Source organism: Lissotriton vulgaris, chromosome 9, assembly GCF_964263255.1.
Source record: "Lissotriton vulgaris chromosome 9, aLisVul1.2, whole genome shotgun sequence".
Taxonomy (NCBI): Eukaryota; Metazoa; Chordata; class Amphibia; order Caudata; family Salamandridae; genus Lissotriton; species Lissotriton vulgaris.
Window position 1 is genome coordinate 8141511 of NC_141697.1, and position 17213 is coordinate 8158723.

Here is a 17213-nt window from a genome sequence, read left to right on the forward strand (position 1 = left end):
ATTAGAAACATAACGCCAACCCTAGAGAAACATTATAAAAACCAGCTCCCACTGAGAGGGCATGATTACTTCCAACTCCCACACTACAGGGGCATTACAAATGCAAACTCCTATGCTACAGACTTGATTAACAACAACTCCCACTCCACAATAGCATTAACAACACAAACTCTCACATTGCTGGGGCATTACGAACACAGACTCCCAGGCTACAGAGACTTGATTAACAACAACTCCCACACCACACAAGCATTAACAACACAAACTCTCACACTGCTGGGGAATTACATACACAAACTCCTGTGCTACAGAGGCTTGATTAACAACAACTCCCAGTCCACAATAGCATTAACAACACAAACTCTCACACTGCTGGGGCATTACGAACACAGACTCCCAGGCTACAGAGACTTGATTAACAACAACTCCCACTCCACAAAATCATTAACAACACAAACTCTCACACTGCTGGGGCATTACATACACAAACTCCTGTGCTACAGAGGCTTGATTAACAACAACTCCCAGTCCACAATAGCATTAACAACACAAACTCTCACACTGCTGGGGCATTACGAACACAGACTCCCAGGCTACAGAGACTTGATTAACAACAACTTCCACTCCACAAAATCATTAACAACACAAACTCTCACACTGCTGGGGCATTACATACACAAACTCCTGTACTACAGAAGCTTGATTAATCACAACTCCCACACCACACAAGCAGTAACAACACAAACTCTCACACTGCTGGGGCATTACATACACAAACTCCTGTGCTACAGAGGCTTGATTAATCATAACTCCCACACCACACAAGCAGTAACGACACAAAGTCTCACAATGCAGGGGCATTAAAAATGACATCTACACTAAAGGGTCATGATGAGCATCAGCTCTCATGCAATGGTAGAACGACCACCAACACATGCAACTGTAAAGTGAAGAACAAATCAAACTCCAACACAACGGGGTTCCACAGCACCCTGAGCAGTAGTGCAGGGCCATGCACATGCCAAGACACACAGTACAAGGCCATGAGAAACACAAACTGCCACACTGAAGGGACACATACTACAACAATTATCACAATAAAAGGCCACATTCTACTTTAAACTCAATAAAACAGATTGCCAGGGTACAATTTTTTGACTGTCACAATGTCTTACTGCTACTGGGGCAGGGGAAGGGTGTTTCCCCTGATGTACCTGTAGAACATGCATTTTTGGGGCACAGCCTCTAGTAACTTCAGTACATCTACTTGCTGTGTTTGTGAGACACCCCTAGATTACCACAGTGATTGTATTTGCTGTTTTTGGTGTCTCACCTGCCAGTACCTACAGTCCCTGTATTTGTAGGTAAAACCCTTCTCAGAGTACCTCCAATTCTTGTATTCCCGCACTCCATAGTAACTCGAGTTACAATTTTTAGGTACGGCACACCACATTGTCTTAAGTACCTGTAGGTAGGGGGCACCTACGGAGTACCACAGCACTTATGTATGGGTGTCAGTGCCTGCGGTATCTCAGATACCTGTATTTGGAGTATTTAGGGGGGATCACTGAGGAGTATCCTGGTACCTGTATTTTTGGGGTGCCCCTATAGTACCCTGAGATTTATATTACTGTATTTGGAATGGGGTCACCTACAAGTATCTCCAGCCTCTGTATTTGTGGAGCACCCTCCTGCAGCGCCTCCTGTACCTGCATTTGTGGAGCACAGCCCTCCTCAGGGTACCACCAGCCCCTGTAATACCGTAGCACCCTGGAGTACCCCAGTACCTGTATGTGGGCTCTCCAGCTATGCCCAGCGGGTCAATGAACGCTCTCTCCAGCTGCATGAGTTGGTCATTCACTCTGCGGACTTCCAAGGGGCTGCAACAGAGAGAGAAACACAATGAATCCTTCACAGTGAAACACCGACAGTCATACTCCAAATGTATCTAAATTTTAAGTTTTGAGTAGCGGTTTAATAAGATTAAAAAAAACTATGACACTGTTAAAACAAAATAAAAAACTGAGGGCATCTTTCATGGTTTGGCAGACCCAGAGGAGCAGTGGTCCTCCTGACCTGGGAACCTCTGTTTCGGGTAAAGGCGGGGCCTGCTGGTTCATCATTGGTAACCCCTGACCCAGAGTTCCATCAACCTGAGGACCACAGAGTCACAATGGCGGTCATCCTCTCTTATTAAGCCCTAAGTGGGCGGCCCACCATCCCAGCAAATCAGTGGAGGGATGTCCTCTGCTCCTTTGCTGGTGAAATGCAGCTATATCTACAGATATTTGACGGCATAGCAGGAATCCCTCTGTTTTAAGGAAGCTGTAAATGGGGCAACTTTTAGGTCATGCCTGCGAAAGCCCATGCGCTGCATATGCTCTCGTTTGCAAGAGATATTGTATATAACAATGGGCTTGCAGCCAGCCTACTGCTTTACATTTGTTGGCTTCATTGCCACTCTTATTTGCTGCCTTCAAATTGTACAACGTGTGCTGGCTTCACTTCCTCTTCCTGTGGCTGGAGCATGGACCAAGTACTGATTGCTTCAGTTTGATTGCTGCCCTTCCTCTGATCATGCTGTGATTGAAGCCCTACTTTTAGTTTTTTGTTCTTTCCTGTCATCCTTGTTGAACCTCTTGCCATTGGTAGCTATGGTTTACTATGTCATACATACTTCAAGGAAGCTTTTTTGGCCTTTAAAATGAACGCTAATTATGAAAGCAGGTGTTCTTTTACTGTGACAACAGGTGTTATCGGCTTCCAAATATATTTTCACTAATACCTGTGCGTGGGAGTGTTAGACCTGGCACCATTGGCGTGTGTCTCCCTTCCATTTTGTTGCTGTTGCCTCGTGTGTTTTGCTGGTGTTAGCTGTTCAGAGCACTATGCCACTGCCAATAAGTGCCACAGTGCAAGTGCTCCCTGTGTAAAGTGCTATATTGATTGGATTCCATGATTGGCTTATTTGGTTTACTATCAGACCCTAGTACAGTGCACCAGGAGTGCCAGGGCTTGTAAATCCAAATGTTGCTAGTGGGCTTGCAGCACTAGTTGTGCCACCCACAAAAGCAGACTTGTAAACTATGTCTAAGGTCTGCCATTGCAGAGCCTGCGTACAGTCTGGTACTGTCATGCTGACTGGGCAAGTGCACCCACTTGCCCGTCCCTGAACCTTCCCTTAACTTCATATTAGTCTCCCCTATGGTAGGCCCAGGAACAGGGTGCATTGTAAGTGTAAGGTAGGACAAGCCCTGATGTGTGTGGCATGTTCTAATAGTGAATTACAGCCATTTTCGTTTTTCACTATTGCAAGGCTACCTGTTCTCATTGGCCAGAATGGGCTGGAAGAATTGTTACATTCTATGATCCTAACAGACTCAGGGAACATGGTGGAAATTCGAGTTTAGAATGCCTGAACTCAGAATAATAAAATACATCTTTTAGTAAAGTTTATTTTAATATTCTGTGTTTGCAAATACCACTTTTGGAAAGTAGGTATTTGCTTGCCTAACCATTTCAGCTTGCCTCTGCTAGGATGTGTATATGCTGTCTGGTCTGGGTTCTGTGAGTGACAGGGCTGGGGAATTCCAGAGGGCTGGGCTAGGTAGCCTGGTGGTGAATAGAGAGATTTACATCCAGATGGGTGGGGGAGTGCACCTGGGCTCTGCATAGGACTGTGCCCCTCCACCACAATGCTGGCTCCACCTCCTGTAGAGTGTCTGATGTCTCTAGCCTGCTCCCTGATTGAGAAAGTCAGAGTCATGTCAACAAAGTGCTCAAGAACTGGTTTTGGCTGGGCACAGGCCCTCTACCCCAGAGGAACAAAGGATTTAGGGGTATAAGTATTGGGACCTGCTCCCAAGAAATTAGATCCTGCTTTGACAAGAAGAAACCTCTGCCCGAGGAGAAGGAACTGGGAAAGCTGTAAGGGGGAATACTGTCCCTGACCTGGGGGATTGGCCTGCAGTGGTTGCCTTGCTGCTGAAGGAGAGGAGAAAGACTCAAAAGACTTTATTTTCAACTTGTGCTGAAAGATCTCCAAGGGCTTGTGAGTGAGCTTGCCCCCTGAACGGAGTCCCAGGACCAGTGGACTTCACCCTCCTTGAAGAGAGCTACTAGAACCACTGATTTCCCCGTAGCGCTGAAGCAAGGAGCTGTGTGCGCCTCGGAGGATCGACCCGCACTCTGGGAAGCCCCGTGCCAGGCCGTCCGTCTCGAACAACGTGACTCTGTGCCCCAACGAGCCATAGCTCGCACTGTCAAAGGAGGACCCCGCACCGCACACCGCTTCGCCCCCTTCGAGCCACACTGATCCAACGCGCACCCTGCCGCCGCTAGCTGCAACTGTGTCGAGAGGCTGGGGTACGCTTCGCACATCCACGTCGTACCGCCGGCCTCGTACAGCGCTGGAAGACTGAAAGGTGCTCGCTCTCAAGGTACGGCTCGTACGCCCCAATGAACATCGATCGCACCGCACAAGGCACCTTTCCCTCGAACAACGCAACTCTGTTCCCCCAGCGAGCCGTAGCTCACACCGCAAAAGGAGGACATCGCTGCGTGCAACGCTTTTGTTTTTCACTGCCTCGTCCGTGCCGGACACCGCGAACTAAGGTACTGTGAACGACTCGCACTGCATTGTGTGCGCATCAGACCTGAGCATCAGCTGCGCCTGTTTGACTCTTTTGGGCATTTTTCATCACATGGAGAGCCGGGCAGAGGGTGCTAAGAGCACAGAACAATAAACTACGCATTTTTAACAAGAACTCTTGATTGCTGACAGTATTGTGGATAATCTTTGTCGTTATTTGGTCTTGTGCTAAGTCTGATATAAAAGATAACTATTGTTGATATAATCCTAGTGTAGTGTCCATTTGTGGTGCATCACTTGATTACTGTATGGGTTCTCAAATGCTTAACCTATAACGCCTCTGAAATAAGTCTTGTGTCTGCTCGCGCCAAGCTACCTAAAGGGTGAGCAGGGGTTATTTTAAGAGGGTAACTCCCTTGCCCTGACTAGAGGAGAGGGTCCCTGCTTGTCACAAGTACCTACCTGTGCCAACCAGAGACCCCCGAATCTAACAGGGAGCAATTGCAGCCCTTATGTGATAGGATTTTTTCCGATATGTCATATTTTTTTATTTTTTCACATATGGAGAGATTAACTAATTTGCTCTGTGTCAGTGGGCACACAGGGGTTACTGGACCCAACAGTGTAGGTGGAGGCCTTTTAACTTCTGATGTCCCGGGGCCCAACCTTTTATGGATCCTGAGCAACTGGTCCAAGTACCCCTTCTGCACTTGACTCTCAGTGGCAGATGTGAACGAGCAGTTTAATGCTTCCTCGAGGGGGAGGTGTGGATACAGATTATTAACACGGCTCATAAGTCAAAAAAATTATGCAGCAGCAGCAATAAATCAATGTCCGTTTAAATACTACTTGCAACCAATGAAAGGGTTCCATTCCTAATTGTGAGGTTCTTCGGTTTCCGACTTCGTCCCGTATTTGGCCGCCATTTTGTGTCTCTTCGCCATTTTGTGTTGCCCTCACTCAGGCAGCACGGCGAACCGAGTGTTTTTTCTTTTCCCAGCTGCTACGTGTCTCTTCTGTTAAAAAGTAACCCCCTGCCTTTGTTTACGAAACCGATGTCAGGGTCTGGCCGAGTTCACTAATCCATGTTTGGGTTGATTGATCCTTGTCTCGACTGACTATTTGGCTTCCACTATTCTTTCCTAACTTTATCTTATCTGTGAGAAGTTGGCCTGGTATATGATTATCACTATTCTAGTGAGCACCGCGCACCAGTCCAAACGACCCTTATGGTGATTGGTTGTAAGTCAACCTTATAGACCAGCTATCGTAGGGGTAGCATGGACAAAAGCAGTCTTAGGCTAAACTCAAGAGGGCATGTGAAGCCAGCTGTTTTACCATATGCAATCCTTTTAAATACCAAATGAAAGGACACCACACAAGTTATATATTACAAAATATATTTATTTATTACTAGAATAATCCCCTATACTCTTTATGAGCACAGGAGCACAAGCGTTAAACAAAGAACACAGTATAACATAAAATAAGCTGCACAATTATGGATAGGCCGGGTGGCCACTCAAACCATATATTAAAAAAGTGGTATAAGTACCACGTCACGAAAATGGTAAGGCCTAGGGCCTACACTGGACTAACAAAGGTTAGGACATAGGAGGCCCACAGGATGCGGGTAAAGTGTCTATAGGCAACCGCGTTTACCATACAAGTCAATGGTGCATAAAAATCAGAAAGTGTTAGGTTTAGGAGACTTCCGACTGGACTAGAACTTAGCCACTTAAAACTAGGACACTAGAGGTGTAAACCACTATAGAAGCACTGGAATTATATCGTTACCTCACCCACAGGAAGCGGGTGCATAGGTGCCAAAGTGTGTCGGGTTTCTTCGTGAAGTTCTATGGAGCCTGGAGAAAAAGATGCTGCAGGCGGCCAGGAGAGAAGAGTCCGGTTGGATCCAAGGGTGGATTGAAGATGAAGAGTACCTGAAAGCAGAGGGGACAGAGTCTGGGTCACTAGCCAGTGACCAGGATGGAACCAGGATGGAACCAGGCAATGTCAGGTTGCGATCAGGTGCTGTGGAGTAGTTTGTCTCCGCTGGCACGTGGACCAGGAAGGATTGAACACGAGCTGTCCCACGAAGGCTCTTGCTGTCAGCTGTGTCGGTACTCGAATCAGAGTCAGCAAGCCTTGGGAAAGGCAACCCATACAGGACTCGAAGATGTCTTCTTGATCGGACCGGGAGGGTCAGATCGATGGCTCCTTTTCAGGGGAGCTAGGGCCAGTCTGGACCAACCAGACCAGCAGTTCAAATCGTAGGTTCGTCGTCACAGCGGCCACTAGCCTACGGGCAAGCGTTCGGACAACGCGTCGAGCAGGAAAAGTGCAAAAGGGCCCCACGCAGCACTTGGAGAGTGTGGAGAGGTGATCTTTGGAGCACAGGCTGCTCGGGGCTGGGGCTTCTCAAACCCCAAAGCACAGCATCGAGGGAGCTTCGGGAGCTGCACAGGAAGCACTTCGTCGACTTTTCAAGATGGCCGGTCCCACGTCTCACGTTGCCTCCAAGCGTGTAAGCTTTGCTAGGACTGTGGATAGGGATGTTGGAAGTCTGGGCGTCCAGGTCTTGTTGGTCTCTGTCATTCGAACTCCGGCGGGAGCAACAGCAAAGGAAGTCTCGATGCGTTGATGGTGCCTGCTTGCATAGGGTGGCCACTCCTTGACCACAAGGGAGATTCTTCAGTCTTCTACGTTGAGTAGGATGTCGAAGAGTCCAGAGTTTCATTTCAAAGTTTCAGTCAGGATGATCTAGTTTGCATTGGCACAGCTCCTACCTTTATTCCAAATCAAGGGGCTGGATCACCTGCTAGTTCCCTCCTATGGGTGGTACCCAGGAAGGGGGTGGTTACACCCCTTTCCCTTTGTCCAGTTTCACGCCAGAGCTGGGGCTGGAGTGCCCCAGCACCGGTTTGAACTGGACTATGCATGGGACGCCTTGTGCGCCCCAGGCAGTATCTAGTTTCAGTCAGCCCTCCCTGCCCCAATCCACTATCTCCTCTCTGGGGTGGTGTAACACCTCCCTGTGACAGGATACCATTTGTCCCGGCCCCCCCTGCCGGAGTTTCGGTCAGCAGCAGGAGGCCAGACTTGTGTCGGTGACAGCAGCATCCATTTTGTGATGCTGAGGCTCTGGTTAGATTTAACCGCGTTTAGGCAAGTAACATTTCTTCTCCATCTAGAAGGGTGGAATGCTACCCCCGTCGCCAGAACTGGTGAGGGGGTAGTATTCCAAAGCGTATGACACCTTACACGACATGTTTTGATAAAGCCAAACCAAAGTTAGCAAGTAACCACGAGGATTATAATGCACTTAAGAGTATACGGTATGGCAATATCCCAGAACAGCTAAGGGACTTGGTTCCGAAAGCTCAGCTCATGCTGGAGCACCATCTCACATAAAACCAAGCATTCTGCCTCCAGGATTGTTAAGGCCTGCCATAGGAGTGACTTATAGGTGTATATGTGTCCACATATAGGTTTAGATATAGGTATACTATATATAAGCAAGGGGTGATTACACCACCTTGCCCCAGCTGAGTGATCAGCCAGTTGTGTCAGATTGGATAGCCAGCCAGGGGTGGCAAAAGATATGCTGCAGCCCCTGGTAGGCCTTGGATGCACCTATGCCCTGGGTACCTATAGTACACTGTACAGGGGCTCATAAGGTGATCCAATACCCAATTGGTTATGTACCTAAAGTACATGGTTGTGAATTTAGAGAGAGAACAGCAGGCTGTGGGTCTGATTAGCAGACCCACAGCCATATTAAGTCGAACACCAGTGAAGCAAAAAGCAAAAAATGGGGTGACCATAGGAAAGCAGACCCTACTCTCCTACATTATTCGACTGGCCTTCGCTATTTCTCTCCTTGTATTCTCTTATTACACAACTATCCTTTGAGGCACACAAATACGTCCTGCCACCTGCAAATTGGATTGTAGGCACTAGCACTGATTAATTTTTGGGGAGGGTGACACTGAGGGTTTGAAAGAGGGGAGTATTTAGGACACCTGATAGTTTGTTTTCCAACTTTTCCTATTGGCTTGCTTTGTATGTATTGGGAGTATACATTGTAAATATGTGTGCTATTAAAGATTGTGAGCCACAGAATAAAGTGGCAGTCTCCTGAGAACCTACTCTGTAATTCTGGGACAACTGTGCTTAGCTGCAGCTAATAAACCTGGTTTTCTACGCCCAACAGAGTGTCTCGTGTCTCTGTCCGACAAGGCAGGTGAACTCGGGGATTTAAGGCGTGCCCTGCTCCGCCAGGCCCATAAGGCCGGTTCTCCAACTGGCGCCCCACGTGGGGCGGCTTCAGTGGTAGCGGTTCAGCCCGGGGGTCATGAGAAGCCTCACAAGAAAGTTCTGGAGGATTCGCGAACCACGGCAGCGCGGCTACTCCTTTCTGACGTCTGTTGACGACTGCTGCCCTGACTGCCGCCCTGGCTTGGTCCCTTTGGTGATGACTGGTATCGCGAGACGTTAGACGGACCTCTTTTGGCGTGAGAGTACACTTAGTTAAGTATTCGTGGGTAGCGCCCACTTCTTTGTTTTGTTTTTGGGTTTTGTTATTCGACCATTGCAATAGCCGAAGCCAGGGGGTGAGTACGTTTGTGCTGTGTTATTTGCTTTAACCCCTAGAAGTTTGTAAACAAACCAGAGAATTAAAGATGCCTTTTTTTTTTGTCAAATTTAAGAAGTTTTGTTGTCTTGGTTGTAATAGGGTTTACCGGCTAGAGGACTCTTGTCCGATTCCTCCGGTTGGAACTCCCACTTATGAGCTCTATTCCAAACATGGTGTTGGCCCCATTGTCTTTAATGAGGCGTGGATCCGATACACGAAGAAAGATGCCGCCTGATTCATGAAAAACGGGATTTGCAAATCTGTAATAGCGAAAAAATGCGAATCGCTATTGAGAAATCGCAAATCTGAATTCATGAAGATTAGCGATTAAAAAAAGCGATTCACACGCGGGCGCAAATTCCGTTTGCGATTACTGATAATCGCAGAAAAATCGCTATTTCCGGCTACCCGCGCCGGGATTGAGAACTCGCAAATAGCGATGTCGCTATTTGCGGTATCGCTATTTTCGAGATCGCAAACTCGCGAGATCGGGAAGACGGGAAGTCGCATTTCGAGCCCAGTGATGACATCACAACCAGGAAGCAGCCAGTTCCCACCTCCATTCACCACAGTGAGGCAGACCTCGAGGGAGCAAGTGGGAGAGCTGCTGCAATTCTGGTGATTTGTACACATCTACTACATTGCTGCCATGTCAGAGGAACCTGTTCCTGGCCCCAGCAACACCTCAGGGCGCAAAAGGAAGCTGAAATTTTCCGAGCAGGAGCTCGAACATTTGATTGAGGGGGTGGTGGCCAACCACGACAAACTCTTTGGAAAAGACTCCAGGAGGGTCCCGGAGCAAGAAAAACGGAGGATCTGGTAGGGGATTGCCTCCACTGTCAACTCCGTGGGAGTGGCCGATAGGTCCCTAGAGGAGCTGAAGAAACGATGGTACGACCTCCGAGGTCGTGCCAAAGAGAAGGTGGCGGAGCGCCTTGGAGAGTCGTCGGGCACTAGAGGTGGCGGACCTACAATCCCTCCCAACACACCCATGGAGGACCAGGTGGAGGACACCCTTGAGAAGGAGGCCTGCATAGGCTTCACACGTCTCGACTCATCCCGCACCACCCAAGACACCCAAGGTAAGTGGCATGCGATGCGACCCTGCCCCCTATGAATGTCCATGACCAAATAGGCTCCCCTAATGTCCCATAGGCATGCCATAGTTGCACATCAGGGAATGCCCTGAAGCATTGTGGGAGATGTAGTGTGGCCACAATGTAGAAGTACCGCAATGCAGCCAGACAGGTTCCAAAGTACGCAAAGCCACAGCCATTCAGGGAATGTCACCCAGCATGCATGTAGCAACTGCACGTCTGCCAGAAACATGCAACTAATGATCCTCCATTTACCCTCACAGGTGGCGGCGAAAGCAGCGACAGTGAAAGGCTGCAAATTGATGAGGAGGTCCAGGAGGAGGAGGTGCCACCACCAACCCAGGCACCAGCCCCTGCCGCTGCTACAACACCAGCAGCCAGGTCCACCAGCAGTGTTCCCCCTGCGACTGGTGCAGCACCTACAGCCGCAGCCAGGCCAGCTACTATTGTGCCCCCTGCAACAGCCGCACCACCTAGAGCCGCAGCCAGGCCAGCGACTATTGAGCCCCCTGCATCTGGCGCACCAGCAACGCCAGCTGTCACACCACCAGCAGGTGTCGCTACAACATCTGGGCCCGCGGCAGTTGCGACACAGCGGCCAGCCACAGTGTCAGGCCAGCAGGGCAGGCGTGGCAGGTCTCGCCAGCACACCACTCCAGCAAGCAGGAGGGGCAATGGACAGGGGCTGGCGCGTTTGAGCGTCGAAAGACGCATGTTGAGAATACATCAGCGCCAGGCACGACAGCAAGGTGTCATTCAGCTCCAGCTCCACAAGATAGGGCGTAATGTGGCCGGAGTCGCTGACCGCATGGACCGCATGATGGCGGTCATGGCAGGTATGGGGGAGCGCATGGACAACATGACTGCAGCCATGGCAGGTGTGGGTGAGGGAATGGCCCGCATGACTGCAGCCATGGAGGCCAACACTGCTGCAATGACCACACAGCGCAGTGCAGCACGCCGCCGCCACCATCAGCTCATGAGCCGGCTGGCCTCCTACAGCAGGTCGAATTATGTTGCTGCCAATGCAACTTCACAGTTGTTGCGGCGGTCATTAGCACAGCAGCACCAACTTGTCCAGTGCTGTGAGGACATGACCAGGGTCCTGGAGCACCTGACCACGGCGGTTACGGCACTACACCCTCCAGCAATACCAGCCACTGTGGGGGGTGATGATGTTAGTGAGGGGGCATCCAGCATCAGCAGCCACTCAGCCTCACAAATCCCGCCACTCAGCCGCAGCACCAGGCCCACGCCAGGTCCAGAAGCCCCGGAAGAGGATGCGCCTCAGAGGCGCTTGGGCGGAACGCGCAGGAGGCGCACTTGAGTACATTAGACAATAACAGGCACAGGCTGACTTTAAGCCTGCCTTGTCCTATGACACTGCAGTATGCTGTAATACTGTTAGTGGGAGATAGTTGAACTGGTACCTTTTTTGTGATTTGAACAAATACATTTATTTTGCTACACACATTAGCGTTGTGTCATCATTACATTTTGCATGCATTATTGATTTGTGGGGTGATGGAAGAGGGTGCACTAGAAACTGTTCACTGTGATGTGGTTGCGACGTCTGTGGCCTCCAGCTGGGTTCTCCCCGCGTGCATGGCGCGCATGTGCTGGTGGCCGGTTGTCCCCTTCAGATTCACTGCCAGAGATGTCGACAGGTATCCGGCGCTTGGATGCTATGTCATGTAGTATTGCGCAGACAGCCACAATGCGGCAGCACACTGCAGGACTGTAATACATGGCCTCACCTGTCTTGTGCAGTATGCAGAACCTGCTCTTGAGCAGGCCAAATGTCCTTTCTATGCAATTCCTTGTCCGTATGTGTGCAATATTGTAGCGCCGTTGCTGGGGTGTAGCAGGTTATGTTATTTGACATTTGTTATTTGACATTTATTAAGCGCTCGTACGCCCGGGGGCTTCATGGCGCTGTAGGGAGGAACAAGGCGCGACCGTCAATTGGTGGAGATGAAGCAGCTCAGTGATGCGCCTGAGAGAAGAGCCAGGTCTTCAGAGAGTGTCTAAAGCTGAGGATGTTATCACTAAGTTTTAGATGAAGGGGGAGAGAGTTCCAGAAGGCAGCTGCAAGGTGGTCAAAGCAGCTGCCTCCGAGACGCTTCTTCTTATACGGAGGGACAGTCAGGAGGGATTTATGGGTGGACCGGAGGTTGCGGGAGGGGCTGTATCTTTTAAATAAGTCTCTAATGAATAGGGGACCAGTGTCATGCAAAGACTTGAAAAGGATGCACCCGGCTTTGAAGGCCACGCGTTGCTCAACCGGTAGCCAATGAAGCTGTTTCAGGCCAGGTCTGACTGATTGCCTCCTGGGGATGTTCAAGAGAAGTCTGGCTGCCTGGTTTTGAACCAGCTGGAGGCGTTTGAGCTCTCCAGTTTGGAGCCCAAGGTATAGACTGTTGGAAAAGTCCAATCTGGACAAAACCAGGGAGATGACAATCTGAGTGAGGGCAGCTGAGGAGAAGAAGCAAGCAATTTTTTTTATTTTCTTCAACTGAAAAAAGCTGGAAGAAACAACTGCTCCAACCTGTTTTTTCAGGGAGAGATCCTCGCTGATAAAGATGCCAAGGCTCTTAACCGAGGATGACTTGGATGGGGGGGCGCCCATGCAGGAGGGCCAGAAACTGGGATTCCAACTGAGTGTGCTCTGTCCAGGCAAGACCAGTTCGGTCTTGCCTGGGTTAAGTTTCAAATGATTGCAGCTCATCCAACTCAGAATGTGGGACATGGTGTTTTGAAATTCTACCACAGAGTCCTTGGTGTTCAAAGGAAAGATGAGCTGCAAATCATCGGCGTAATTGAAAATGGTTACCTTAGCATTCCTGAGGGAGTACAAAAGAGGGCGTAGGTATAAATTAAAAAGCAGGGGAGATAACGAGGAGCCTTGAGGTACTCCACAGATGGTAGATATGGTAGGAGCCGTGAAGGAGCCCAGTCTGACCGATTGAGTTCGGTCAGTGATGAATGAGGGGATCCAGCTCAGCGCAGGGCCCCTGAGGCCTGCCTGCTCGACACGGGGTTGAGGTATGGGGTCAGGAGGTATTCACGGAGGGCGTAGCCACTGTCACCTGAATGAGAGGAGCAGATGGTGATTGCCTGTGCTGCGCTGTTACATCTTAGCAATGTGACATTGTCGACAAAGTGTACTTACCAAGTAGGTGTCCTTCCCCAAACTCTCCCCTGACCAGTCGTGTGTGGAGGCCGCTGGGCCGGAATATGAAGGAGTCATGGCTACTCCCTGGGTACTGTGCGACAATGTCAGTGATGTATGTCTTAGCATTGCAGACCATCTGGATGTTGAGGGAGTGGTAGGACTTTCTATTGCGGAACATATACTCCATGGCAGCTGGTGGGCAGATGGCGACGTGGGTACAGTCTATGCATCCGAGCACATGTGGAAAATGGGCTACATTGTAGAATTGTAGCTTGGTAATGTCCAATTCCTGTTGGCTGGCGGGGAATTTGATGTGACGGTGTAGCTGGGTGAGCATGGCGTCAACAAAAGTGTGGAGGCAGCGTGACATGGTGGGCTGGGATATCCCCCCAGCAGCCGCTACTATCCCCTGGAAACTCTCGGAGGCCAGGAGGTGCAGGCTACACAATACCTGCACATGTGTAGGCACCGCATTGGTACGGCTTGTTGGGTGCTGCATCAGGGGGTCAAGGTCCTGTATTAGCTGCATTATCATTTCTCCATTCAGCCTGTATTTTGCATATATCTGCTCTCTGGTTTGGCCCAGCAAGGTGACCCGCTGGCGGAATATCCTGTCCTGGATCCTGCGTCTCCTCTGTGCTAATCGCTGTAGCCTTCGACGCCTCACCACCATGTACATTCCTGGCATTGTGGAACTCCTAATGCTGCTGCTGATGATTGTCCTTATGTGTGATTGGTCAGGCCTGAACCTGTTGGTGATTGGACAACGGTTTTTTAAATGTAATTTTTGCATGGCTTTTATGGTTGCCACCTGCTTTGAGTTGTCCTTAATTTGCGCGGCGCTAAATGCGATTTTTGGGTTTTTCGCTATTAGCGATTTTTCTTGAATACCGATTGCGATTGTATAGCGAATTCGCTATTTATTTCGCAGAATCCGTGGTTTCTCGCATTTTCCGATTCGCTAATGCTCTCCTGCCGGGATTCTGCGAATATAATAGCGAATTCGCTATTATGTGTTTGCGAGTTCGCTTTTTTGATGTTGAATGCCGATTACGGAAATTGCGCCCACAATTGCATTTTCGCAGCGATTGTGGGCGCAATTTTACTTCATGAATCAGGCTGATGGTGTTTTGCAGTGGCCACAAAATGGTAGCTTTGAGCCTGACATATTAGATAATCTAGTAGGAATTTTGTTCAAAAGGAAAGCCCGGCCGGCGATGTTTGACTCTTTCCGCCTTTGGCGTAAAGAAGCCAAGCAGAGAGAAATTAAGCAGGCAAAAAGAGATAAGAAGGCGAAAGATATGACGATCATACAGGCTGCCCAGCAGTTTAAAGACATTGCCATACGATGCTGTCTCAGACAGACAGCATCGTATGGCAAGAGATAGATGCTACCCTGTGTTGCCTACTGCTCCACAGAGTAAGGATCTTGACGAAGATCCCTTAATGCCCCATTTGTTGAGATTGCCGCCGCCTTATGTACCAGGTGCTAATACACCCCCATTGTTGCCACCTGCCCAGCAACCTGCTGTTCAGCCAGTTGATCCAGCTCTTCCACAATTGCCCCTTCCAGTATTGCCACCCCCGCCTCCTTTGCCACCAACTTCTGTACCTCTGTCTCCTTTACCCTTGGTTCCTCTTGTAACGATCAGTCCTTCTCCTCCTTTGCTTAATACCTTGTCTCCAGTTTTACTGTCAGATTCTCCCCCAGCTCGCAAACGGTTGGTCGATACTGTTTCTGGCCTTCTCTCCTCTTTCTTTGGGTCTTTTTCCATGACTCCTGCTCTGTCTCGAAGGCAATCCTGTAGTCAAATCCCAGGTTTCGACGAGCGAATTGCGTTGGACTCTCTTGCTCACAAATGGATCATGAGAGGTCCACAGTATAGTGAGCACGATATCCTTAGCACCTTTATGCAGTGGAATGCGCCCACACAGAGATATGTTTTTCATGTTATGTGTGACAATCTTGTCAAAGGATGGGAGGATATGGATTTGGGTCTAGCTCCTCAGGGTCTTTTAGACGTGCAGGCTAAGTTTGATAAAGGACTTATTTTGGATTCTGAAGTTGAAGATACCGTTAGGACGCTTGTCGCTTTCAGGTCTTTATTTTCTTTTCAGACTATTCTTGATACTGATCCTGCAGTTAGACAGAAAATGAAACATTATCCTATGAGGGAAGTTCCTCCAGTATGGAGAGAAGAGGTTCCACAGGCAGGCAATATTCTGCGTGTCCCTGCTCATTTCCAGCGCATATGGGTACATGTTCCCCGGAAACGATCTGAAGTTCTGGCGCTCAAACAGTATTTACCGGACCCTCGTAAAAATCCTGCTGGATATTACAAAGAGCTGTCCCAGTCTGTTGATGCGTGTATTATGAATTTGGCCGATATTGATATGCTGATAGGGAATGTAGTTCCACAAGCGTTGTGGGGTCGGATTCGTAGGGAGGACCACGACCAAGCTTTAGGTGGTAATTGGTCCCCTATAACTGCTGCAGATGCAGCACAGGTAGGAGGTTCTAAGCCAGATGATTTGATTGCACAATTGCCTGGTAGAATCATCACTTTAATGAAAACGATGATGCCTGCCTTACGTGCTAACTGGGATAAGTTAGCTGCGTGTAAGCAGAAGAAAGATGAGAGCATCTCCGATTTCTTTACTCGTTTCGAGGAGACGTTCATCGACCACAGTGGTCAAGATATGAGTACTGAAGGTGGACAGCGATTATTCGTGTATAAATTTGTATTTAATTTACTTCCAGAATTATCGCATAAATTGAAAGACTCCGAAAGTTTGTGGGCTGTTTCTTCATCTGTACAGATATTAGCTACTGCTCAGTATTACAAGAATAGGGATAAGGAGGAAAAGGATAAGATCGAGAAGAAGACTAAGGAATTAAAAACGAAGTTTCTTTTGCAACAGGCTTATTCCCCTCATTCTGCTCAGCGTCAATTTCAACAGCCTCCCCAGTTTCAGAGGTTGTTACAAAAACCTGAACCTTTTGTTCCGCGACCTTTGCTAGGTCCTAATCAATGTGCCTATTGTAAAGAGGAAGGTCATTTTAAGAATAGCGGTCCGGTTGTATTGCAGCGCAATGGTGGATACCCAGGGCCGCGAGGCCGTGGTGGTTTTCAATCAGCGCCTAGAGGTAGAGGGCGAGGTATGTTGTCTCAAGGACAGCGTTCCTTTCCCCCTCAGAATATTACAATGACGATTATTGTATTGAGAGTGAGGCTCAGGATTTTCACACTAGTTAGGACAGCCATGGACAAAGCAAGGGAGTCGTATCAGTTCCAGTGGATCAGAATGGGCCTTATGTTGAGGTTGTTGCATTGGGTGTTTCAGAGCCATTTCTTTTGGATACTGGTGCATTGAGAAGTTCTATCATTCACTCCAAACTCCCTGGGGCACCTTTGTCTGGCTTAACTAACGTTTCTGTAGGATTCTCTGGCAGTCTGGGCCCAGCCTTGCCCCCCTACTTGCCTAAAGAACTCTGTATTGGTCCCTGGACTTTTGGGACCCAAGCGCCTGAGGAGTGGTTTTACTTGGTGCTTTACTGAAACCTCCAGCGCCTGGAAGCGCTGGACTTGCCTTTAGCGCTGAGAGTGCTTTACTTTTACCCTTAGCGCTTGGGAGCGCCTTATATGCTGTGGCCGGTGCCCACCCGGCACTTGGACCCGGATTGGCCGAGATTGTGAATCCCCTGGCAGG

The 17213-nt window shown here is 49.1% G+C and overlaps 1 protein-coding gene across 1 annotated transcript in view; it reads right to left on the bottom strand.

The window, feature by feature from the left end:
* The window catches only part of LOC147689525 (glutamate carboxypeptidase 2-like), a 442929-nt gene that overhangs the window by 50931 nt on the left and 374785 nt on the right, over positions 1-17213 (bottom strand). Inside the window, exon 17 of the mRNA XM_086936914.1 lies at positions 1788-1880. Coding sequence (XP_086793040.1) covers positions 1788-1880 — 93 coding nt within the window. The remainder of the gene's footprint in view (positions 1-1787; positions 1881-17213) is intronic.